This window comes from Ambystoma mexicanum, chromosome 2q (assembly GCF_040938575.1).
Source record: "Ambystoma mexicanum isolate Mex_15411 chromosome 2q, UKY_AmexF1_1, whole genome shotgun sequence".
Classification (NCBI taxonomy): domain Eukaryota; kingdom Metazoa; phylum Chordata; class Amphibia; order Caudata; family Ambystomatidae; genus Ambystoma; species Ambystoma mexicanum.
The window spans coordinates 1,267,536,637-1,267,562,431 of NC_090924.1; the positions used below are offsets into that span (position 1 = coordinate 1,267,536,637).

The window sequence follows — 25,795 nt, forward strand, 5'->3', positions numbered from 1 at the left end:
GGCGGATCACGCATCGGCCTCTGCGCCACAGGAGGAGGACGACTGCAGCCCAGACCCCCCTCAAGCAGACCTCTCCACGATGATGGAATCCATGGCAAAAAATGTTGCTGCCTTCCACGAAAAGCTGGATGACATCAATGCAAATGTAGCCTCCCTGAGAGTGAAGCTCGATCAGCATGGGGCCAGAATTACCGAGGCTGAGCAAAGGATTGAAACCAATGAAGACAACGTTCATACCCTATAAAACACAGTCTCAGAACTTGTCCGCCGACATGAAGTAGATCAAAGCTAAGTGTGATGACCTTGAATCGAGGTCTCGGAGGAATAATGTCCGCATTGTGGGGGTTCCCGAATCTGCTCTGAAGGGCCGCATGGAAACTGCGGTTGAACAACTCATTGGAGACCTCCTGGACAACCCGGCACTCTCACCATTCTTCACTGTGGAAAGGGCACATCGCTCCCTGGCACCCTGGCCTAAACCTGGGGATTTCCCTAGACCAATAATCGCAAAACTACTGAGCTACAAGGACAGGGACCATATCCTCCGATTGGCCAGGGAGAAAGGAGAACTTAGGCTGGATTCACAAGTCATCAGGATTTTTCCGGATTTCTCAGTAGCAGTGCAGGCGGAGAGGCGACAATTCAACGGGGTGAAGAAACTGTTGAGAGAGCGGAGAATCGAATATGCGATGCTTTTCCCTGCTCGCCTCAAATTCACCCACCGAAACAAACACTACTTTTTCACGGTCCCGGATGAAGCCGTCAAGTTCGAGGCGCAGATCCCACTGGCTGGCCCTCCTGAGGAGTGGATGGAAGACTACTAATATCTGGACCCTTGGACTCCCGTAGTAGACACCAGTGATGGTGGTGTAATCACTATTGGCTTCCCTGGTGGGCTCTGGTCTCCCCCCTCTCTGGCCCGCGGCGGGCACCTTGAGGCCCAGTAACACTGCAGCGAGCGCATGCCTTACTGAAGGGGGCGCACTATGGGATAATTTAATTGTAACACCACACACTGGGCCTGAACTCCGCAAAACTGAACAGCACTGTGGAACACTGTCCTCCGAGGCGCAAGCTATGACTTTGCTGCTCCAAACCAAGGGGGTCTTCCCCTCGTAATCTAAGTGTTCTATTATCCTCTCTTTGCAACCATTGTTCATCAGCTGATTTCCAGTCCTATATTTTATTATTTAAACTGCTATTAGTACATGTGGGCAGAACGGCAGCGGCAGCCCCCACTGCAGCTGCAATTCCTTCTGAATCTAAGTGTTTGTGTTTTGGCCCCGGTTGGGCTGGTTCCCCTGTGCTGCCAAGTTGGGGATGGTGCACAGTTGATCAATGTATGGGTGGGTTCCTACACACTGCTAGTTGGGGCAGGGCGGTGAGGGTGGGGGGTGAAGAAGTTGGGGCAGGTTATATACAAAATGGCAGGGGAGTTGGGACTGGTTCTGGAGGGTGGCACCCTTATGCCAGTGCGGCACACACGGCGGGAATCAACGACAGATGCTTTACTTGGGATGTTCCGTAAGTTGGTGATATGGCGGTCAAAATGAGGTCATGGAATGTTCGGGGGCTGAAAAATTTTACAAAGTCTCGCAGGATTGCGGCCTATGCACAAAGACATGGGGTCAAGATCCTCCTACTACAGGAGACGCACGCTTTGAAACATTTATCGTCCAATATAGCACATACCTGGGGTCTCAATAGGTACTATACTCAATACTCCACTCAAGCTATGGGTGTCCTGACTCTTATCCATAAGTCCTTAAACTTCACACTCCGCACGTCCCTCATCGACACAGAAGGCAGATGTGTTATTCTACACTATACCTTAGCTCATGAGGACTGCATACTGGTCAACTTATACGCGCCCAATAACGACTCCCCCCGAGTTTTTCGACAATGTGGCCTCCATTCTAATGAGATATCCAGATATCCCCATCATATGGGGAGGGGAACATGAATTTGATAATCGATACTGTCCTGGACAGAACAACAACCACCCGCAGAGTCACTAGGCGTGCTGCCCGGCGACTCCGCATACATATGGGCTCTCTAAATTTACATGATATATGGAGGACTCTCCACCCCCACGAAAGGGACTATACTTTCTATTCCACAGTACATGATAGTTCTTCACGAATCGATCTGTTCTTGCTCTCTGGTGGGTTAGTGGGTAGGGTCTCGGACGTCAGGATCCTGGCACGCACGCTGTCTGATCATTCCCCTGTGCTGCTACAGATCCAGCTCGGTAACACAGGCCCAACACGTCCCGCTTGGCGCTTTGTCTGTCGCATTGGCGGACATTGTATTCAAAAGCCGAGATATTAGCGCACATTACCACATTCTTCGAAAAAAAACAGTAAGTCAGACACATCGGAGGGGGTTAGGTGGGAGGCATTCAAGGTGTACATCAGGGGGATGTGCATCTCTAAAGAAGCAGGTGTCCTGAAAGCTATAAGGAAAGCCCTAAATATCTCGGAAACTAAGCTCAAAGCCCTTGAGCGGGAACATTTCGCTACTCCGTCCCCAGGGGTCCTAGCAGGGATCAGAGCTGAGCTGGAACAGTTTGAGTCACATGCTATGATGGAGGTGCAATACCATGCTCGTCCTGTCGCCGCCCGTAGATATGGAGAGGGGGACAGACCGGGTAGAACACTGGCTAGACTGGTGCGAGTGGAAGGTGGCAAGACTCAGATTGATTGCATTATGGACGTGCATGGACGGAGGCACTGGTCGGACCGGTCCATCCTTGACATATTTGCTAGTTTTTATGCCAATTTATATGGTCCCCAGCCTGGACACTCAGATCAGGACTTGGATGACCTCCTAGAGAGCATCCCTATGATTATTATTTCCCGGGACACCAGAGAGCGTCTTGAAGCCCCGTTCACTCTAGAGGAGATAGTCCAGGTGATATCAGATCTCTCCAAAAACAAGGCTCCTGGCCCGGACGGACTCACCTCTGAGTTTTACCAGGAGCATGTGGCCGCTCTGGCACCAGCGCTACACGGGGTCTGGACCGAGGCGCTTCGATTACGCATCCCCCCCCTCCTTAAGAGAAGCCTTAATAACAGTCCTCCCCAAACCTGGAAAACCCCCGAGGAGTGCGGGTCCTATATACCCCTATCCCTCATTAATACTGACGTGAAAATCTTAGCCAAGATAATTGCAAATAGGTTCCTCCCCTTCATGACCCACATGGTGCTTCCGGACCAGAGTGGGTTCATCCCCGGCAGATCTACGGCACTCAACATCCGTCGCCTATTTAATGTGATGTCCAGGATTGACCAGGATTGACCCGAGCACCGATGCTGTAGCGGTAACTATAGATGCCCAAAAGGCCTTTGATATGGTCTCATGGCAATACCTGTGGGCGGTGCTGGAGAAAATGGGTGTAGGCCCAAACATGCTCTCTTACATAAAGCTCTTATATACAGATCCGCTAGCTAGGGTTCTTGTAAACTGTGTTCCCTCCTCCCTCTTCAAGCTACACCGTGGGCCCCGCCAGGGCTGCCCATTCTCCCCCCCTCCTCTTTGCACTCGTCATCGATCCCATGGCGGACCATATTAGAGGTCGTCACATCAATAAAGGCATTTGGTTAATTGACACTCCAGAAGTCATCTCACTTTACGTGGATGACGTCCTCCTCTATATCAGAAACCCCTCGACATATCTGGACCCGATCATCCGCAACATCACATACATACATCAAAATAGGCACATACTCCGGGTTTACAATAAACTACTCTAAATCTGAAATCTTCCCTCTCACTGTAGCAACACAACAACCAACATGTGAGTACCCCCTGCGCTGGTCCCCGGAGGGAGTCCGGTATCTCGGGGTTCATGTGTCACTAACCAAACCGTCCCTACTAAAGGACAATTGTGAGGCTGCGGCTCAGCTCATTATTTCCAAGTTCTCCAAGTGGCGACACTTGCCGCTATCCTTGGCAGCCTGACTTTCCCTGATAAAGATGATAGTGGTTCCGAAGCTCCTTTACGTCTTTACTAATGTTCCAGTCTGGCCCGGGAAGCAATACTTTAAGGGGCTCCACTCGGAATGCGCCCAATTTCTCTGGCATTCGGGGTCGGTCCGCAAGAAGTGGCAACACATTACAGCACCATATGATAAAGGGGGGTTCGTGGCTCCAGACCTACGACTGTACTGGAACACGGCGCAGGCCCAACATGCCTCTCACTGGTACGCATTCCAGAATCCGCCTCCACATGTAAAACTCGAGAAAATGGCAGGAGGTGGGACCAATATCATGACCCTACTGTTGCACCGCACGCTCCAAACAGACATCCAGGCAGACCCGGTGACCACCACGATAAGGGCTTGGAATGCTATTCTGTATTCCGAACAGGATTGTTACCCGTACTATAAGTGGCTTCCCTTGTGGCAATTTCCTGGACTCTACCCCACACACGACCAGCACCTCTCACGACACTGGGAATATCTCGGCTATCGAGGCCTGACCGACCTCTTCCCAGATGGTAAGTTTATCACCCCTCAAACATGGCACCCAGAACACACTAACTCCCTGCTTGAGATGCTGCAGTATTATAGGCTCCGAGCTGCAGTTCGTGCTATGTGGCCCTCATATGCAGATGAGCCCCCAGAATCACCCGAACTCCAGTACATAGCAAACTCTGCGGGCTCCAAGGGGGCGTTATCCAATTTGTACAAAATGCAGCTGGAGAAAAAGGTGATTTGGGTCCCTCAAACCACACGAGGCGTGGGCTAGGGAGCTCGAAATGGAACTAACCGATGGACTGTGGGGTAAAATGTGTGCACATACGCGCACGGTCTCCCTAAGCGCCAGATTCCGCTGCATACAATTCAAGTTCCTCAACAGGCTCTACTACACACCGTATAGAGTTGCGAAATTTACAGGTTCCCTGTCTCATACATGCCCTAAATGCAAATCTTCCGAAGCAGATCACATTCACATGTTCTGGGCCTGCCCTGCGATCAACACATTCTGGGTGGCTGTGGCGGAGGCGCTCTCTGAAATAATAGAGTCCCCGGTGGATATGGACCCACCTGCCCTACTGTTTGGTATCTGGGAGGGGGAAAATGCAAAGAAAATGTCTACATTTTTTAATGTTAGTGCCATTGTTGCTAAAAGGTGTATATTGCAAAACTGGAAGCGTCACAGCCCCCCACCCTCACGATGTGGCTCAAAGCCCTTACCTGGATACAAATGTGCGAAGAGGAATACATTGGATCCTTGCCACCCACATCACGACCCAAAAATGTGTGGTCAGAATTCTGCAGCTACCTGAACAATAGAGACGGAGTGGAGTGGGTGGCTTCCCCTCCCCAAATACGGCCCGCTACGCCATGAAACTGTAATCATTTTTCCCTTTCGCCCTGTCTGGGCCACTCCAAGACACTATTCGTTCGTTTCCGATGAGGTAGTACCCAGCCGTGGTGCACTACTGTTTGTAATGCGATTTTGATTGATTGATTGCTGCCGTGTAACCTGTACTGAGCCTGTCTTAACTTTCTGCCAATAAACAAAGTTTAAAAAAAAAAAAAGAAAAGGAGATTTTAGATGTTCTATAAATATGCAGAAATTGTGTTCTGCTCTGACAGAGAAAGGCATCTTAACTTAGTGGATGGGGTCCCATAAAATGGAATGGCTTCTTAGATGTTAGTGATCACTGTGATGAATTTGTTACTGGATCTGCACATACACGCTGCTATGTTCCTTTGTATTGTATTTGACATAAAAGACGGTGCGGTCCATTGTAAACCCATGTGTACCAAACATAGGACCTTGAGGAATATGCAGTCCTTAGGGAGCTAGTGGAGTGAGCGCTGGCTGCAAAAAATAGTGTTTTTTCGAAAATCTGCAAAGGTCCACCAAGCAAAAAGTCCATGGCCATATTTGAGGTGAGTGTTCACCAAGTTTACTATCATTTAAGATTCATAGGGATAAGAGGGTGGAGAGATGTAACCTTCCTTAAGTGAAAGCAACCATCTTTCTTTCCCTTTGGATATGAGGAAGGAAGCCATGTCCAGTTGTTTTCAGAGACCTAGATGTCGGAGTCGAGGAGGTGGCGGATGGGGGTGGGGGGGGCACATGTTGGCTATTAATGAGGACATGGGATTGAAAGAGTTGATTTTATGGAGAGTTTTCGGAACACCAAAGAGCATGATTTTGGTCTTGTCTTGATGGAGTTCGAGCCAATTGTGAGCCATCATATATCATGGTCATTTGAGTGATAACATAATGTGAAATGGTTCAGGAGAGTGCGTGTCTATATATATATATATATATGTATATATATATGTATATATATATGTATAGGTGTATATATATATATATATATATATATAACAAGAGGGTAAAGGTGGGATGGGGGATCCCGGAGGTAAACCAAAGGTGAGAGGGAAGAGAGTGGGGATGTGGCCCCAGAAGGCTTCTTGATTTCTACCTTTCAAGAAGCATTTGGACCATCTGACTACTCGATTTGGGGGTTAGTGGCAGGTGAGTCACTGGGACAAGGTAGCCCAGCAACACCTAATGGTCCACTGTCGATGACTGCAAGCTGCATTCATGGGCAGAGCAGAGTCACGTTTCCTTGGTCAGCTGCCTTTCACGCATTGTCCAAGATCAGCAGAGCTCTCTGTTCCATGCCCTGGCCTAATCCCAGACTGAAATATGTCAAAGGAATGGTTCAGAATAAATTGTTGAAGTTGGTAAGGGTTGATGACCTGGGAACAATGGTAATGGGTCTATAATGCCCAGGTGTAATCCTGAACTTTTAAGCAGGGGGCAGATTATAGTGGGTTTAAAGCATGAGGGCAATATTACTTGCCTGATAGCGTCAACAAAGTCTGGTCAAGGACTGACCAGAGGGAATGGGGCAGCTACCACAGCTGTGTGTTTAAATAAAAGTAGGGATTTTTGCCTCTGTGTCCATGGTTGTAGGGAGTACATTGAATAGCACAGGGTTGGAAATTGAGGGGAGCTGGGAGTATTTTAGCTCCTGTTGCTAGCCTAGGAGAGCATGGTTAGCTTGAAACCAATAGCTACCAGAAATTGCTGTTTATGGGTTCGCAGGACAACTGATGGCTTACAAACATACATATGTGACATTAACTTTGAGTATTTGTGAATGTCAATAAAGAAAAATTAGGACACATCTAGTACACACTTAAAAAAAAGATCATACATACTTGGATTTGTGGTCCGCTGTGTACTCGATCCTGGTTCTCCAGCCGTAGCTTCTGCTTACTGGGTGATGCCAGACACAGAGGAGCTGGTTTTAGCGCCTACTCATGGAATCTTAATTTTGAACCCAGATGGCGCATAGGAGGTGAGTGGGGGTGGGAGGGCACAGGGGATGTGTGAACTCCTATTATGGAACCGCCCTTCTGAGTTGCAGATAATGTGGTTTATCTATATTGATTTAGTTTGGAGAAAAACATGTTTATTTTGAAGCCATTGAGGTGCTTTCTTAGGCTTCGACAGGGTACTAACTTCTTGGGTGACTTTGAAGGGGGTTTTCCTGTCCCCTACTGCCGAGATTATTTTTTAGTAGAAGTCTTTTTTGTAGATAACCAGCTGCTGATATTGTGGGTGGCTCTGTAACCCACTCACACACAAAGCAGCAGTTTTTTGTCCTTGCCTTTTGCTCCTTTTAAGAAGTCGATGAACCTAGTAGCAGTTCTACCTTTGTACTTTCACCATTTTTCAGGAACCAAAGAGTTCTAAACGAAGGTTAATTGGGTGTTTAAAAAAAAGGTTGCCAGGGTATCAATCTGAATATCCACCAAGGAGTGGAGGGAGCAAGAGGATTGATTCCCTTGTGACATTCTGCAAGGAGCAAAAAAGTACTACCTCATGAATCGGGGTCAGATTTTGACTAATAGGAAATTGAAGACCAGAATGTAAAGTAACAGAATAACCATGAAGTTTTGAATTCTGACCAATAATGGTATTTGTTCCAGAATACTATAATGTAGAGACATTTTGATGGGCACCGCCACCCTTTTACTTCTTTCCATTAGAAGGAGAAGTTCACTCTCTGTAGCCCAGAGCTTTGGTTGATGTATACCTAGTTTCTTGACACACTGTTTTCCTGGTGGTTGTCTTTTATTGCATCTCTAAACTGTTGACAATTATGCTCAGAAGAGCCTGCCATGGTCTTTTAGAAGGATGAGCTGGTGCTCCATAATCTCATATTGTTAACTCCTCAAAGGATTTGTCTGCATTTCATGTTAATGAGCTGAGTGTTCTACTTTCACAAACCCCTCATTTGGGATTGAGAGGATCATGCAGAACCTTGATGTTCACAGCGCCATAACATTAATCTTTGACACAATCAAGTTCAGTCTAATAGGATCTGTACCGCCATAGGTAACCCATGCTCTGAGACTAGTATTAGTCTGGACATTGGTTACCTATAGTGGTACAGATCCTATTAGACTGAAATTGATGGTGTCCTCTGCTCACTAAAGTGTTTCCTTAATATGTTTACCTGCAAACCATTTTCAAAGCGACTTCCTTGAATTGAAGCTCAGGATTTCATGCTCAGTTTGGATATTCACTACTGGAGGTCCTCTTTAGTCAATCTGCTCTTTGTGGTTTACGCTACCTCCTGCTCTTTGTTGGGATAGATTGCTTTATAATCACCCAGATGGGGCAGCGTGCTCTAGTTTTCTGAATATCAACACAGAGTAAGACCTTAAAGCAACCAGCATACCAGCACGCACACCACTCTGCATAAAGATAATGGCAAAACCGGGCCTGCCGTGCGTACATCATATAATAGCATAATTCCTAGAAGCACCAAGAGCTCATGCAATGGCAAAAGGTATGCTATAAACAATACACAGAAACATAACGATGGGGAAAAGGAGACTGGATGTAGAAGTACATTTTAGTTACCGTAGTGACTCTTGTACTGCTTGTCCTTCTCTTCCTACAGTGCTCTGAAGGCACACCCCTATACGCTCACGCCAGTAAAAATGCAAACTTGCGAGGGAAAAAAAGGCCAAGAGATTGCTTGCAAAGATAAGTTTTAATTGCACAAAAGATAAAGGTGCAAGCAAAGGACTCTGCTGCATGAGAACTTTCTGCCAGAGTCTGCATGAACACATTTTAAGGGTGTCCAGCGTCATCAGTTACATCATCACATAGTCGAAAATCGCAAGACTGGTTGGTTATGCCCTGTGCATGAGCCTGCTCCATAGGGGATGTCAGGCTATGATTGGCTGCAGCCTCTCCTGCTTGTGTCTTCTCACGTTGGGCCAGCTGGGCTCATCTCTCCAGGGACCGAAGGTCAGGCTTTTCACATGTTGCTGTTCCATGGTTACTTTGCTATGATAACACTACTACATCATTATGGCATGCACCTGGGAAACTTGAGGACTGGCATGGAGGGAGGGCCACAGTCATGCTGACCCACACATTCTCTGCTCGGTTCATATTGCACTCTAGGTTTTATTGCCGGTGGCTGGAGGTCGCCTACTATCGTGCAATGCAGGTTCTTTCACTGGGTCAGTGGTGGGTGCCGTTACTTCTGGCGGGCTGTGTGGGGGTTGGAGGTCTGCTGTTGGCCTGGCTGCAATAAATGCACCACGAGGTGGCTGGTGCTGTCTCATGGGCTTGCAGGGTGCATTCCTCTCTGTGATAATACGTAATTGCAACAGTCAATGAACAAAGGGGAGTTTCTATGAGACTCATCTGCCCTCAGCGTTTGGGCCTGTTCAGGGTTCTCCGCCGGGCGTACTTATCGTGCGGCCATGCAGGACTGAATGGGTCTACCATAACTATGAAAATGGCGTCACTTTATATGCGTGCACTAGGTTTATGCATCTATAATTCTCCAGCATGGGGTCTGGCATGGATTCACATGCTCATGAATATTCCCGTCGTCAGGCTGGGAATCCTCGGTACAGAAAAAACTCAGTATCAGTTTCGTTTCTGATCTGTCTTTCCTAGTAGTAACCAATCACTGATCTCTGGGTCATACTGCCCACAGCCAATGACTGCCCTCTCCCTAAACCCCGCCTCCGGCAGCCATCCTCCGATTTTTACTGCACGCTCAAGTGTTGGGAGTCCTCGTGCTGTAGCTCTCGAGCGTTACTGTGTTTTCGCGCTTTTTCTAAGAGAATTTCTCATTTTTCGGTTAAATTGAGCCTCAAGCTCCACCGTCTTTACATCCGATCAACGGGGACCCATTTTCGGAAGTTTCTACGCCCCTCAAGGGTGAAGACTTCTCCGAACTACACTTTTGGAGGATTCCAGAAGTTTGAGGCCTACCCCGGACCTGGCCCAGAAGAAAGGGAGCTCGACGGCCGGGAAGCTGTTCAGGGCCTGTCCTGGATGCCAGCTGCAGAAGGTGTTCAAGGAAGACGAGCATTCCTTATGCCTCTACTGTCTTCATGAGGACAAAACGCACGTGGAGGAGGACTGTGCGTTTTGCGGGAGCATGTCGGAGCGGACCATGAGGGACCGCCATCTTCATCTCGCCAACTGGCTGGAGGGAAAGAGCCCGTCAGGTGAGAAGAAAAAGAAGAAATCCGAGCGGTCTTCTAAGTCCTGTGAGGGTGCCCCGGCGACGGAGGCCCAACAGAAGGCTAAGCACCGCGAGTCCGCGGGCACCGGGAGCGCCGAAAGGTCGACTCCTCGGCTGCCGGGCAGGGCGCATCCTCCCCAGCGCCATCGACCACGAGCCAACGCTCTGGCTCGGGTAAGAGAAAATCCGAGAACCCGGCCAAGCTTCTGGAGAGGCCCCGGTCAATCTCAAAGATTTTGGCTGAGGGGGAGCGAGGTGGGGAGCCCTCCCCCAAGGTGAAGGGCACAAGCATGCAGTCGGTGACTAAGGACTTGATTCACCCAGCCAAGGTTTCTATCGAGGAGGTCGCAGCAACCCTGGCGCAGCCTGCGGAGGTTACACCTGTGGTAGCGGCCTCGTGGCCCAGAGTCTCCCTGCCACCTCAGAGGGAGGCATCTTTCAAGCCCATCGAAAGAACCCCCACGAAAGCCCCGGCGGAAAAAGAGTGGGGGGCCAGTGGCCATCGTGGATTCAGACGCAACCTCCGAGGAGAAACTTGTCGAAGCCCCTGAGAGCCACGAGCTCTGCCCCGAAGAAAAGGAGGGGTTCCTCTATCAACGACGAGAGACCAAGAGAAAGACGGTCCTCGCGGTACCTCTTGTGGATGACATCTGGGACGAGGGGCTCTCCCTCCTCAAGAACCCATCCACGATGCCGGCAAAAAGGGACCGATACGAAAAGAATTACCGGGTCCCCAACGCGGCCCCTCTATACCATAGAGCACAGCCGACCCCGGATTCAGTCGTCTCGGCGGCGGCCAGGAAGAAGGCGGGGGGCATCGGCATAGACATCGACTTCACCGCCGGACGGCGAGGGAAAGAAGCTTGACACGATGGGACGACGAGACATCACGTCGGTGGTGACAACGATTAAGGCGGCCAACGCCCTGGCTATCGTTGCCAGTTACGACAGGGAACTTTGGTATAAAATCGCTCCCTTGTTGGACTTCCTGCCGGACGACCAGAGGGCAGAAGCCTTGGAAATCCTGGAAGAAGGCGAGGTGGCTTCGGACCACGCCATAATGGTGGCAACGGACATCGCTGCCACGGGTTTCCGCCAGTTGGGCAACTGTTTGCCTCAGACGGCGCGGATGGCTGAAAGGTAACGGATTTCCACCAGGACGTACAAGCCAAGGAGTTGGACATGCCCTTCGACGGGAATAACCTGTTTGGGAAGACAGTCGATGAGTCCCTGCAAGCCATCAAAACGGAGACAGCCCGGGCCCTGGGAGTTCTCCAGCAACGATGGCCGTCCTTTCGGAACACCGGAGGCAAGCAAGGGGCCTCCAAAGGTTCCGGCAGCGGCTCCTCTACCTACCGTCAAGCGGCCCGTTCCTCGTCGTAGGAGGCCTATAGAGGACGGGGCAAGTCTGGAGGTCCCCGCCATCGTCGCCAGGGAGGGCAAGGCGGCCTCGAAACAGGACTGAACATACGCACCCTGGTGGGAGGCCGGCTGGCAAAGTTAGTCAGCGTGTGGAAGTCCATCTCCACCGAACCTTGCGTGCCACCCGTGGCCAGGAAGGAAAACCACGTACCCCAGCTGCTGCTGGAGGTAAAGGCGATGCTCAAGAAAGATGCCATCGAGCTTGTCCCAAAGAGAATCCGGGGCTCTGGGGTCTACTCAAGATACTTTCTCGTAAAGAAGAAGACAGGAGGTTGGCGTCCCATCTTGGACCTGCGGCGACTGAACAAGTACATCAAGGCTCAGAAGTTCAGAATGGTCACCCTCTAGCACGTGCTGGGACAGCTGGAGGAGGACGATTTCCTGTCGTCGTTGGACTTGGAGGATGCCTACTTCCACATCCCCATTCTAAAAGGACATCGGAAGTTCCTCAGGTTCGTGGTCCAAGGACGGCACTACCAGTTCAAGGCCCTCCCGTTCGATTAAAGTCGGCACCCAGGGTATTCACCAAGTGCCTAGCACCGGAGGCGGTGTGGCTACGACTGCAAGGGATCCACGTCTATCCCTACCTGGACAACTGGCTCATCTGAGCAAGGACAAGGGAGCTCGCCGTAGAACACACAGCGAGGACCGCCCAGCTACTCGCGGACCTGAGGTTCTCCATCAACTTCCCCAAATCCCACCTGGTCCCTTTTGCAGATCGCCCTGTTTCTGGGAGCCAAGCTCCACACAGTGGCACAGCTGGCCTCGCCGTCCGACGAAAGGACAAAAGCCATCCTGGGCAAGGTGCAATGCCTTCTAGCCACGGACGTAGCCAGGGTAAGATCCATCAAATCCCTTCTCGGGATGATGTCCTCCTGCATCTATGTGGTACGCCTGTGCAGACTTCGGATGCGTCCACTGCAGGAGTTCCTCGACACACGCTAGATCCAAGCGACAGGCAGCTTTGAGGACAGGATACCGCTCAACGAGACCTTCCGACGAGCGATCTGGTGGTGGGGCACCCGCACTCATCTGACGGCGGGCGCAGACTTTCAGACCCCAGCTCACAAGGTAACGGTGACGACGGATGCCTCCCTGGAAGGGTGGGGAGCGCATACCGGAAATCTCCACGCGAGAGGCCTTTGGATCCCGGAGGAAAAACAACTTCATATCAACATTTTGGAGCTCCGTGCAGTGTTTTGGGCCCTCAGGTCCTTTCTTCCGTCCCTCAAGGGCAAGGTGGTGAGGGTCTTCACCGACAACACCACCACGATGTTCTACATCAGGAAGCAGGGTGGAACCGGATCTCTAGCCCTGTCCAAGCAATCCCAGGAGCTGTGGCACAGGGCCGTCGGCCAGGGGATGTTTCTGGTACCTTTTCATCTGCCAGGGCCGTCGGCCAGAGGATGTTTCTGGTACCTTTTCATCTGGCAGGGATAAAGAACACCATCACCGACTCACTCAGCAGGGAGCTGCGCTCGTGCCACGAGTGGGAGCTACGCCAGGATCAAGTGGATCGACTCTTCAGCTGTGGGGCAGACCCCAGGTTGATCTCTTCGCAACGGCGACGAACTCCAAGTGCCAGAGGTTCGCCAGCAGGTTCTCCCAACTGAGGAGCATGGGTGATGCTTTCTCGTTCCCCTGGGACAACCTGTTCCTCTATGCTTTCCCACCGTTGCCACTGCTACTCCGGCTCGTCAACCAGCTCAAGAGGTCCCGGTGCAGGTTGATCCTCGTCGCACCGGCGTGGCCGAGACAGATCTGGTTCCCGGACCTTCTGGACTTATTGGCGTCCCCACCAGTCAAACTGCCCGTGGACGCGGATCTTCTCTACAGAGAAGGAGGCGCCATTCTTCATCACGACTCAAAGTCGCTGAGCTTGCAGGCCTGGCTCCTGCAGCATTAGAGTTTGGGGGATACGATATACCCGCCGACTGCAGAGAGGTTCTTGCAAAGGCCAGGGTGTCCTCAACTCTCAAGTGTTACGGACACAAATGGAAGAGGTTCTCTGTCTGGAGCCGGGCACAGAAGATTAATCCTCTACGGATTACGGCCCCTCAAGTACTGCCGTACCTACTGTCGCTGGCCAAGCCTGGACTAGCTCACGCCTCCATCAAGATACATCTGGCTGCCATCTCCAGATACACCAGGACAACAGGACGGGTGTCCTTGTGGTCTCATCGCCTGGTGAAGGAATTTATTAAGGGACTATTCCGCTCGTTCCCGCCGGTGAAGGCCCCAGCCCTGGCGTGGGAGCTCAACGTGGTGCTGACTAGGCTAATGGGGACCCCCTTCGAGCCGATGCATACGGCACCGTTGAAGTTCCTATCGTGGAAAATAGCTTTTCTTGTGGCCATCACCTCCGCACGGCGCGTGGGAGAGATTCAGGCCCTATCTTGCAATCCTCCATACTTGACTTTTCACGACACAAGGGTGGTGCTCAGGACGCACCCCTCCTTCATGCCCAAGGTGCCGTCGGACTTCCACCTCAACGAGCCCTTGGTGTTACCAGTGTTCTTCCCATCGCCTTCGTCGCCGGCCGAGAGGACTTTGCACTCGCTGGATGTAGCTAGAGCGCTGAAGTTCTACGTGGACCGCACAAAGAGTTTTCGGAAGACGTCACAGCTTTTATGTGAACTTTGGACCTGTGAATCAAGGGAAGGCTCTCTCGAAGGCTTCCATTTCCAGATGGCTCTCCGGCTGTATCATGCACTGTCACCAGTTGACAAACTGACCGCTGCCCAGCCGTCCGAGAGCCCATTCGACCAGATCGATCGCTGCTACCACGGTGTTCTTGTCTGGTGTGCCCCTGCTGGACATCTGCAGGGCTGCTACGTGGAGGTCGAAGCACACCTTCACAAAATTCTACTGCGTCGATCGGGATTCAAGGGAGGAGTCCAGGGTCAGCCAAGCAGTGCTGCGCAACCTGTTCGCCTGAAGGCCTGGTGAGGAGGTAAGAGTTGCTTAATGTTGAGTTTATGTATTGCTTAATGTTGAGCCTTTTACCACCTCCTGTGGTTGTGCATGTGTGTACTGCTATGTAATCTTATATTCATGAGCATGTGAATCCATGCCAGACCCCATGCTGGAGAAGGAACAAGTTACTTACCTGTAACTGTTGTTCTCCAGCATGGGTCTGGCATGGATTCACATGCGAACCCTCCCTCCTACCCCTCTGCGGCTCTTCATTTGGTCATACTGCCACTTTACGTGCTACCAAATCTGAGGATGGCTGCCGAAGGCGGGGCTTAGGGAGACGGCAGTCATTGGCTGTGGGCAGTATGACCCAGAGATCAGTGATTGGTTACTACTAGGAAAGAGAGATCAGAAACGAAACTGATACAGATTATTTTCTGTACCGAGGATTCCCAGCCTGACGACGGGGGATATTCATGAGCATGTGAATCCATGCCAGACCCATGCTGGAGAACAACAGTTACAGGTAAGTAACTTGTTCCTTCCTACAATATTGTATTTGTACTGGGTTTATTACCACTGCTCTCTCTGCCCCCTGGTATATTGTGCATCTGTCTATTGGACTCTCCTCACTGTAAAGCACCTGGGGGGGGGGGAAGAAGGGATAGGCCGATTTCCTTAACAGTTCCATGGACTGTTTGGGTGAGCCCGAGTTCATGTGAGATAGAGGACCCATTCACGGTCACAGCCATACATTCACCCTGTCTTTGTCATTGCTGTGCAGGTGCTGTAGTCTTGTCCAAGTCTGGGACGTTGTCTCCAATTTTGAAGCACAAGATTTTACTGTGATGTTCTTTTTTTATTTTTTTTACAAATGTGAGAATGGTTGTACTGAAAGTCACTGATCTATTTTTTAAACATTGTAACGTGGTTAGGGGTTTGAACCCTTCGCGGAGGGGGTGATGGGGAGAGATAGTAGGAGGTGGAGGGGTTCAACGGAAGCCCACCCTGCCTGAGGTAGGGGGCCTACTAAGTCTTAAGCCAGGCCAGTCCTACTCTAGAGGTGAGGGAGATTGGAGGGCACAATCCCTGTCCCCTCCTAAATGTGCCTTGAATGTTGTCCTTGGTACCATTGATTATCATCTAATACCTCACAACCTTGTTACTGGCCCGAGTTCTATCTGTTTTGTTTTTTGAACTGCATGTTCCCAAATGCAAGGTGGTGGTAGAGAAGTGCAGTGAACCCCTGAGAGAGGCCACCAGCCAAGATGCAGCCTCGGGGACTTAAATCCACAACCTGATCAAAAGAAAAGCAACTTACCAGGGAGCAGCAGGAATGGAATGACGAACGAACACCAAGCCGGACAAGCCACAGAGATGACGCAAAGCAACACACATGAAAATAGGCCAGGGCTAAGAGGTATTTTAACATCTGTGCCGTACAATGACCCAAACCCAGAGAATTGGACAGACTTGGATTAGACCAGTGTCAGGTTACACACAGGACCAATTTGGGGAGGAGAGGAGCATTGGGATGGCAAGTCACAAGTATGAAAGACTTGTAGGGCTGAGGCAGCCCAAAAGGTGTTCAGGTGAGGTCAAGTGGTGTAGGGGTGGACCAGTGGATAGACAGCTGGTAGAGCAGAGTGTTAAGTAGACTGTTGGTGGGGGATGCTAGTACAGGTACAGCATTTAATGTGAGAGCAAGTGGCACCAAGTTGAGAGAGTAGCTATGAATGTGATAGTGTGTATCTGTGAATATTCGAGTGAGTGTATGTGTGTACGAGCTGTGGGTGTTCGAGATAGTGAGATAGTGAGAGGGTGAAGGAGGAGGATGGTAATAGAGTAACACCAGGAGGTGGTGAGAGAGTAGAGGGTTTAGGAGGCAGGAGAGAGTGCTTGGTGGAGGAGGGAAGAGCGAGAGGAGAAGTGTTAGAAGAACAGAGGGACAGAGAGACAGAGAGGGAGGGAAGGAGTATAGATCAGAGAGCCAGCGGTGGGAGGAGAAGAGACCTAGGAAGGTAGGAGAGAACCAAAGAGTGGTGTTTCGTCTCTTTTTTTCATTCACAGGCTATTGTTTTCTTTATCTGCGAGTCAGTCTTAGTTCTTGTGACGTCACCATTAGTCTTTTAGGACTTTTGTGGCTTCTTCAGGCATTACGTTTTGACAATCTTCATTCTCTCTCACTTGTCGATACGGTTTTCTCAATGGGTACCTTACTGTCCACGGTTTCTTAAGTGTAGGTACTTCAATAGGTACTGTCCGTCTGATAGGTACCGGGCAGAGTCCCACTGCGGCTCTCTGCTGGTTTATTTGTTCATCATACGTCACATATCTCGGCTTGACCGTTCCTGGAACTTAAAAATGGTCGGTTGGAGGGCAGGCCATATTTGAGGCCTCCTCTACAGCTCAACAAAGATCTAGCGGGAGGCAAGATGTCAATATGCAGAAATGGAAAATCACAAAACCGCTCCTGATGGAATAGTGGCTGACTGAAATGTTAAAATGGTGACCAAGGGGGAGGGTGACGTTTTCATCAAGAGGTTGAGTCCATCTGAATCTCTGGGGTGCTTGCATTGACTGTCATGGTGTTTGAGAGGTATCGGGTATTAATATCGCCACATATATGGTCGCCGTAAATAATATCGCCGGGAAAATGTCGTGGCGATATTTGGGTGACCATATATGTGGCGATAGGGACAAAAAAAAAATGTGGGGGTTGCGGGGGTGTCCCCCGCATGTTCCATGCAATAATGTTGCCACAAAAAACGACCATTGGAGGCCACCAGGGGGCGCAGGCAAGATGGCTGCCTGATCTGTTAGCTCCCCGAATGGCCCCGGGAGAATCGTGGAGTTTGTCGTGAAAATGGAGCAATTGTTTCCCCACTCTTGAAGAAACAGTTGTGGGAAGCCCCCAGGACCCAGGCGACACCTTTCTGAGCCTCCAGAGTGACACACAGCGGGAGATATTCGGTTTGGAGCGCTTGCGCTCCCCCTCCCCCCTCTGAACCGGCGTCGCGGGCGGCCCAGCAGAGCAGGGCCGCCCGCCCCCCTAAGGCGGACCGGCTGGAAACAGCAATCAGTGGACCGGCCATACGCTGCACTCGCAAACACAGACGAGCTTTGAATTGGAGTGCCTGAGGTAACGCCCTCCGCTCGCCGGCTCGGGACGGCCCCACACGTGTGAGAGACACTGCACGGTGGAGCGGCCGGAGAGGAACTTGGACGCAGACCACTGAACCCGCCGCACACCCCCCAGGCGATCCCAGCAGCCGGTCTGGGCCGTCGCTAGAGTGCGCCCGGGCCCCTCTTCCTTCCCCCCAGCCCTCGAGCCGCTACACTCAGCACCGGCTGGCCCAAGGAAACCTGCGAGAGGACCCACATAGATACGGACCAGCACGGGAGTACACCGGTGCCGCCCGGACCGCCCATAGCCCCCAGCAAAGCTTATCACAACAGGGTAAATGGTATCCCACTACACGGCTGCGAGGGGCACGTGAATCCAGAGCTGCCCCCTTGTGGGCCTGGGCCGACGCGGGAGCGCGCCCGAGCTCCCTCCTGACAATCCACCAAGAGGTGCAATTACGTGAGAACCCTTGGACTCCCCTGCAGAGCTTGCCATAACGGGGTAAGTGGTGCCCCGCAACTATGCATCGAAGGCCGCGTCAGTCCGGGGCGGCCCCTCCGTGGGACCGGGCTCACCTAACACATCGGCACCCGCTACAGAACCGGCGATCAGGAGACCCGAGACATAGAGGCACAACTTCTTGGGGACACCCACCACCCCCTTTTCCACAAGACCTGGGACCCCACTCTCAGATATAGTTTCCCAAGCCCACGGCTGGATCAAGACAGGAGACGGGAAGCTGGGGAAAAACAGGGGGGGCCACGGGAACCTGCCCACCTTGCAACACCGCACCACTGGGACCCAGGAGACTGCCAAGCACACCGCCACTCTCAGAGGCTACCATCAAGGACACCCGAAACCGGTGGATATCTGAAGAGGGTAACACCATATGAGCTGGAAAGAAAACCTGGCGAAATACCACTTCACCTCAGGAGCCCCGAAGATGGAGACGGGCACCTCTTTCCCCCTCTGCCCCAGACATGAACACCATGCAAAACAACATTCAGACGATTCTAGATTAAATCAGGGGCAAGAGGACAGACATGGGTGCTAAACTGGCAGACCTCACCGCCAAAGTCTCCACACTTGAAGACCAAATAGAGGGAGGGGAGAATAACCAGGCATCTACAGACCTACTAGAGACACAAATGGAGATGCGGTTCAGAGATCTGCAGAGACGGGAGGACGAGCTTCGCCTCAAGGTAGACGACATGGAAAACCGGGAGCGGAGAAGCAATCTGTGGATTTTTGGCCTGACAGAAGCGGAGGGCGAGACCCAGACCGGTCTAGAGAACAAAGTCCAGGAAATCATTAGAATAGTCCTGGGAACCGACTCTGGGGAAACTGTTCTAATCGACAGGGTCCATAGAGCTGGCGGAGGAGGTAGAGGTCCACGATCAAATCTGGCAAAGTTCCACTACTACAGAGACAAGGCAAGGATACTGGAGAGAGCGAGAACCTTAAGAGACATAAAATATGACAACTCGAATGTGGCAATCTACCAGGACCTGTCCGCGTTCACGCTACAACTGCGGAAAAAGTGTGGGACAATCACAAGGTGGCTACAGGAGAAGGGGGTCAGATATCGTTGGGGTCACCCCTTCTATCTGGCGTTCGAATGGCAGGGTGAGAAATACCAACTTGTGACCGAGGACGATATTCGGAGAACCACAGAAGAGCTGGCTGGGGACCCCTCTAATCCATCGGGTTCACACACGGGGTCAGACAGGGATCCTTGCCGGGGCCCACGAGGTCCAGCTCCAAGTCAAGGAAAGCACAAAGTGAAGGGCACCCGCAAATTTCAGAAAACCAGACACCCCTCGAGGAGCCGAGATGAACCCATATGACCACGGAGGGAGGTCGGGGGAACGAGATAGGGGGGGGGAGAAAATGTGGTTGTTGTTCAGGATGTGGTTGCTATTGAGGCCCAAAGGCCTCCCCACTGTACATGGTAAACATACGCTGCCATAGGATGTTGCCACAGTTGGCAAAGTTTTGGTTTAAATGATATAATGGAAAAAGTTCATAATTCGCCCCACAAAGGGTTGGAGGGGTGCGGATCCGTCCAGGGGTAACCCATGGTGGTTATCCGTTCTGGGGCGATCCCCTTCGGTCTTGTATTTAAAGTCAAGGTACAAACAGTCCCATGGTTTCTTTAGTAGTGGTTCATGTTGTTGAATGGAAGGGAGGGGAGACTCAAAAGAAAGGTCCCATGAAGCGACCTAATACCCAACTAGACATGGGACCCACCTCACATCGAATGAATGGAGAACATGCTCCACATCAATGTATCTCCCGAGGCCAGGGCAGCGGCCCTGGTGGTTCGTTTACTAGACCCGACGTTTTTCGGGCTGTGGAAACGGACGCCTTACACAACTGGTAAGGGAGACAGGGGACATGGGGGAGAGGGGTGAGGGACAAGGGGGATGTTCATATCATACTAGGGAACGGGGGCTTGATCACAAGATTTACACAAGGCGCACTTACTTTGGCTTTACAGGGCATGCGCTGCAATGACCATGGTTGAGGGACGGGTTGGCACACAACGTCAAGGGTCTCAACTCACAGAATAAAAGATCTCTCACAAGTAATATGTTCCACAAACAAAAATTGCAAATCCTCTTCCTACAAGAAACACACTACAGGAGGGGGGCCGAGTCAACAATAAGGGGAAAAGAAATTGGCAGGACCTTCTGGGCTTCACACAAGTCATCAAAGAAGGAGGGAGTGGGGATCCTCCTTAGCAAATCACTTCACCTTACAGATATTGAGACGAAAAGAGGCTTCGGGGGCAGATTTCTGGGGATCAAGGGACTATCCCAAGGCACAGGGATTACTTTGGACACCCTGTATGCACCAAACGCCTGCCAAACCAAATTCATTCATAAAGTCCTCAAGGTCATGGACGAATGGGCCGAAGGGGCCACGATCCTGGGGGGGGGGACTTTAACCTCATTCAAGACCCCCAACTAGACTGGTGGTCCGCCAAGGGGACGGAACCGAAGGCCCCCACTAAAGATAACCTAGCCATGGGCAACCTGTTGCGGGAATACTGTTGGGTAGACGTGTGGCGAAAATGCTGGCAGACCCCAGGGGGCTACACATTTTTCTCCCCCCCCCTTCACCAGACATACACCAGGATTGACCTACTACTGATATCGGAGGAGGGTGGGGGGGAGGTCAGTGGCCCCACGGTCGAACCAATAACCTGGTCAGACCACGAACTTCTAGTCATGGGATGGTGTTTACAAGATGACCCCAAATCATACAGGTGGTGCTGCAACGACACTCTCATAAGGGACCAGGTGTTCAAGGAATTCCTACGGAAGGAAATTGAAGCCTTCTTTGAAACAAACGATAGGGGAGAGGTCCCCATGGTTACCGTCTGGGAAGCAGCGAAGGCAACCTTTAGGGGTCTCCTTATTGCGGAGGGCTCACGCAAGAAACGCGAGAGAACCCTAATAGAATCCAAACTCCGAGACGACCTAAGAGCCCTGAGGGCACAGCTCATCGAAGACACCGTAGACCGTGAAAGCCTCCTCAGCAAAATGAGAGATAAGACAGGCCCTACATACGACTCTAATTGGAGAGGAAGTCAAGAAGATGAGATATACTAAACAACGATACTATGAAAGGGGAGACAAGGTTGGAACATTATTAGCACATAGGCTTAGAGGTAACGGAGCCGACCGGCAGATAGAGAAGGTTAAAGATGGGTTGGGTACAGTCCATTCGACAGCTAAACATATAGCCACATCCTTTGCGGGCTTCTACGAAACGCTCTATACTGCACAGGAGGGAGCACCACCAGAAGACATCCGTAGCTATCTTAAAGACCACCCCCTACCCAAGCTTACAGACCTAGAGAGGGAGACTTTGAAAAGGGAAATAACGGAGGAAGAAGTGGAGGAGGCCATTAAAAAATTGAAAGTAGGTAAGACCCCCGGGGAGGATGGCTATACAGCCGACTTCTACAAGCAGTATCAACCGGTACTAACACCACCACTTACCAAACTCTTCAACCAGATTAAAACCCCAAATACTATCCCACCAACATTCCTACATGTCTTGATCACGGTAATCCCCAAACCTGGCAGGGACCCAACGGAATGTGGCTCATACAGGCCCATTTCGCTCCTTAACACAGATGCGAAGATCTTTACGAGGATCCTAGCGACACGCCTAGAAAACTACCTCCCTAGACTGATACATCCAGACCAAGTCGGCTTTGTGATGAACAGACAGGGGGCCGACGGCATGCGCAAGACCCTGCACATACTGAGCTCAAAAAAAAAAAAAAAACAGAGGGCACCCTTCTCCTGTCGCTGGACGCGGAGAAGGCATTTGATAGGGTGAGCTGGGCCTTCATCGAGTGTGTCTTTTCTTCCCTGGGGATGGGACCAAAGTGGCAGGGTTGGTTATCTGCGCTCTACTCTAACCCCACAGCAAAAGTGGTAGTGAATGGGTGCGAATCGGAAGCCTTCCCATTGGGAAGATGTACCAGACAAGGGTGCCCACTGTCCCCCCTTGTTTACGCCCTTGTAATGGAACCCTGGGCTATAGCAATCAGGAGTAACAACAAAGTCTGGGGCATTAGGATGGGGGAAACCGACCACAAAATAACCTTATTCGCAGACGACGTACTACTATACCTCTCCAACCCATCCCAATCAGTACCAGAAGTGATGTATAGCCTAGATCAATACGGGACTCTGGCGGGCTACAAGGTAAATCTAGATAAATCAATCGCATTTTCAGTGGGTCGCCGCGATGAGATAGAGAAGCAGTACATTGAAACCCTCCCATTTCGTAAGCAACCCGAGGGGTTCTGCCATCTGGGGATCCAGATACCATCGGACCTAGCAGATCTTTTTAGAGCAAATTACCCCCCCCCCCTCTGGTCGGCAATGAAGCGTGACCTCGAACGATGGGCAAAATCCGGTCTCTCATGGATGGCACGCCTCAACTCCATTAAGATGGTGATCCACCCTAAATTTCTGTATCTCTTCCAACTGCTCCTGACTCAAATACCAAAGTCATTCCTTTAGAGATCAAACACGCCCTCCTCTGATATCTCTGGGGGGGAAAACCCCATAGAATCGCATATGACACCTTAATACGACCCAAAGACCAGGGTGGAGTCAATTTCCCAGACCTAGATACATACTACAAGGCTTCACAGCTCCGGATTCTGGTAGATCACTTGACGATGGGCCAGAAAAAGCAGTGGGTGGGACTAGATAACCTGCCCTTCTCCCCAGTTACACTGGATGAATAGTTATGGGTCCCCAAGGCCAGTATCCCCAAAACAATTCTGAGACACCCAGTCCTGGGGGTCCTGTGGTCCATATGGAAGGAAGGGGGTTACCTTAGATGGCTCAAAACCTGGCCCTCACCCCTGAGTTGCATCTGGGCTCCCCCACTTTGGGAAGGGATCAACGAGCCACTAGCGTTCCAGCAATGGTACGAGGCAGGCCTCTGTAGAGCTCGACAGCTCTGGCGGGAGGGGGTGTTTATCGTTGGGGGACTTGAAGGAAGCTCTGGATCTTCCCAACCTTTCCCCTTTTCGCTGCCTACAACTTAAGGGGGCCTTGACTGAAAGCAGATGGGGTGATACACTTAGACGAGACCTAACAGACTTTGAGAAGTTCCTCATCACACACAAGGGAACCAGAGGGGTGATATCACGACTTTATAGCTTTCTCCTATTTTCTGTCCCGTGCGACCCCACGCCTGCCCAGCTCCAATGGGAGAGAAACCTAGGTGCACCCATTACCGAAAAAAGGTGGCTCAAAATATGTAGACAGGCCAACCACTCCATGACTGCACCCCAATACCGCCACCAGGCTCTCAAACTAATCCATAGATGGCACTACCCCCCACAGAGGATAGCCAAAATGAGAAAGGGATATAACCCACACTGCTGGAAATGTCAAACCGAAAAGGGACACTATATACATATGTGGTGGAAATGTCGGCTGGCACAAACTTACTGGAACGAGGTTCTGTCCTGGATAAAGGAGGTGGATGGGATGGAGAGGACCTATCCCCATGGCTGTTGTTTGGCATTGAAGTGGAAGGGGGTCCGAAGGTTAAACATGACCACATGCTACAGGTGATGTTGGTAGCCGCCAGTGCTGCTGGGTCCAAAGGTGGAAATCGCCCCAACCCCCTGGGGAAAAGGAATGGGTATCCAAAACGCGGGCAATATAAGACATGGACTTTTTGTCCCATCTGCTCGATGAATCCAAGTCTAATATAGTCCCTATGGCTCCCCTTCTTTGATAAGTATGGGAAAACACCATAAGACATTCACCTCACCAGAACTGTGAAGATATAGCCCAGACCGGGAACAGCCCCCCGGACGTGTGGGCCCTGACGCGTTGAGTCACCCACGCCCATCCAGATTTCGCCCTATGCCCGTGTCACGTCTTTTCCAGACTCCGAAGTAGACTCCATTGTTATTACTGCTCTCGTGGTGAATCTGCCAGTGACAGCCATGTTTTACCATGCCACTGGTTGTCATCATTTATTTTCCTCCCCCATCTGTCCACTTCCCCTCCCTGCACACCATGATCCATACCATCACGCAGGACCACACCCATTACCCAACCTACCTCCTGGCATTGGGGCTTCCTTCTGGCTGCCACTCTCCCTCGCCTATTTCCTATGACGGGTGCCATCTTTGTGCTTTTTTATGGGGGATTCGTATTGCGCAGTCCATATGCAGCCCTTCTCCCTTAAAAAATAAATGGATCCCGGGGATGAGAATAGCACTCACCCCCACATTTGGGGGTATACAGGGCCGATAAAAGCCTTGAGCAGTCATCGGAGACTCTCACTTTGTTTAAGCCTACTGAGTTTTGGGATGGCAGGCAATATACGCCCACAAATTTGGGTGTGAGTGCTATATTTTTTTAATCTAAACTTTGATTTCTTTGTCTGCTTATGCATGCACGACTTTTTTTAGTTTGGTGCTTTGGTGGTTTGGGAATGCATTCATTAATAAGATTATGTTTACTACTGTGTGCATTTGCATTGTGTTATGTTCTTCTGATTATTTCACATTATGTGGACAATTCAGTAAAATGTCACCTTAAAATTAAAGCATGAAAACCAACATCTCATTCCTGTTCCTGCAGTTTTGCGCTTTCATTTATCTAATGTGTTTTTGTGTTTTTTTTATTTAAAGATTACCAGTAGGAGCAAAGAGTCCATGTGGGCCCTGCTTCACAGTGTGAGCGATGCATTTTCTGGTTGGCTACTGATGCTTCTTATTGGACTTTTTGCAGGTGAGCAATGTATCCTTTTCCCATATTTATTCTAATATCTCCTTTGTGTGATTTCCATTGATATTCATAAACAATGGAATATTTCCACCCATGTGCACGATCTTGAAACAAATATGTACACAGTTAAGTGACAACGTTCTTCAATAATAAAGCATTTCATTAATTCTTTTTTAAATGTTCCCGCCATTGAGTACATTTGTGTACGCATGGGGTGGGGAGGGCACTGCTACAAAGGAAGGCCTGCACATGGGGATAAACAAGAAGTATAAGCAGCTTTACATGCAAAGTGAAAAATGGCACTTCCACTGTAAGGCTACCAGCAGTTTCTCGCTCATTGCTTTTAATAGCAGATGAAGTCTGTTCTTTTTCCCGACCCTTCAAGTTAAAGTTGGAAAGCTTTCCATGCCCTTTTCAAGCTGTTTTCTTTCCTGTTTTTTTACAGTTCTTTGCTTTACTCAATGTTCCTTGTTTATTCCTATATAGCAACCGCATATT

General features: G+C 50.6%; 1 protein-coding gene across 4 annotated transcripts in view; it reads left to right on the forward strand.

Annotated features, from left to right (window-relative positions):
- Window positions 1-25,795, forward strand: part of CLCN5 (chloride voltage-gated channel 5) — a 1,154,200-nt gene that overhangs the window by 746,453 nt on the left and 381,952 nt on the right. For all 4 annotated transcript variants that reach the window (XM_069648662.1, XM_069648664.1, XM_069648663.1 and 1 more), the window contains one exon: window positions 25,201-25,300. In XM_069648662.1, the coding sequence (XP_069504763.1) occupies window positions 25,201-25,300 (100 nt within the window). The remainder of the gene's footprint in view (window positions 1-25,200; window positions 25,301-25,795) is intronic.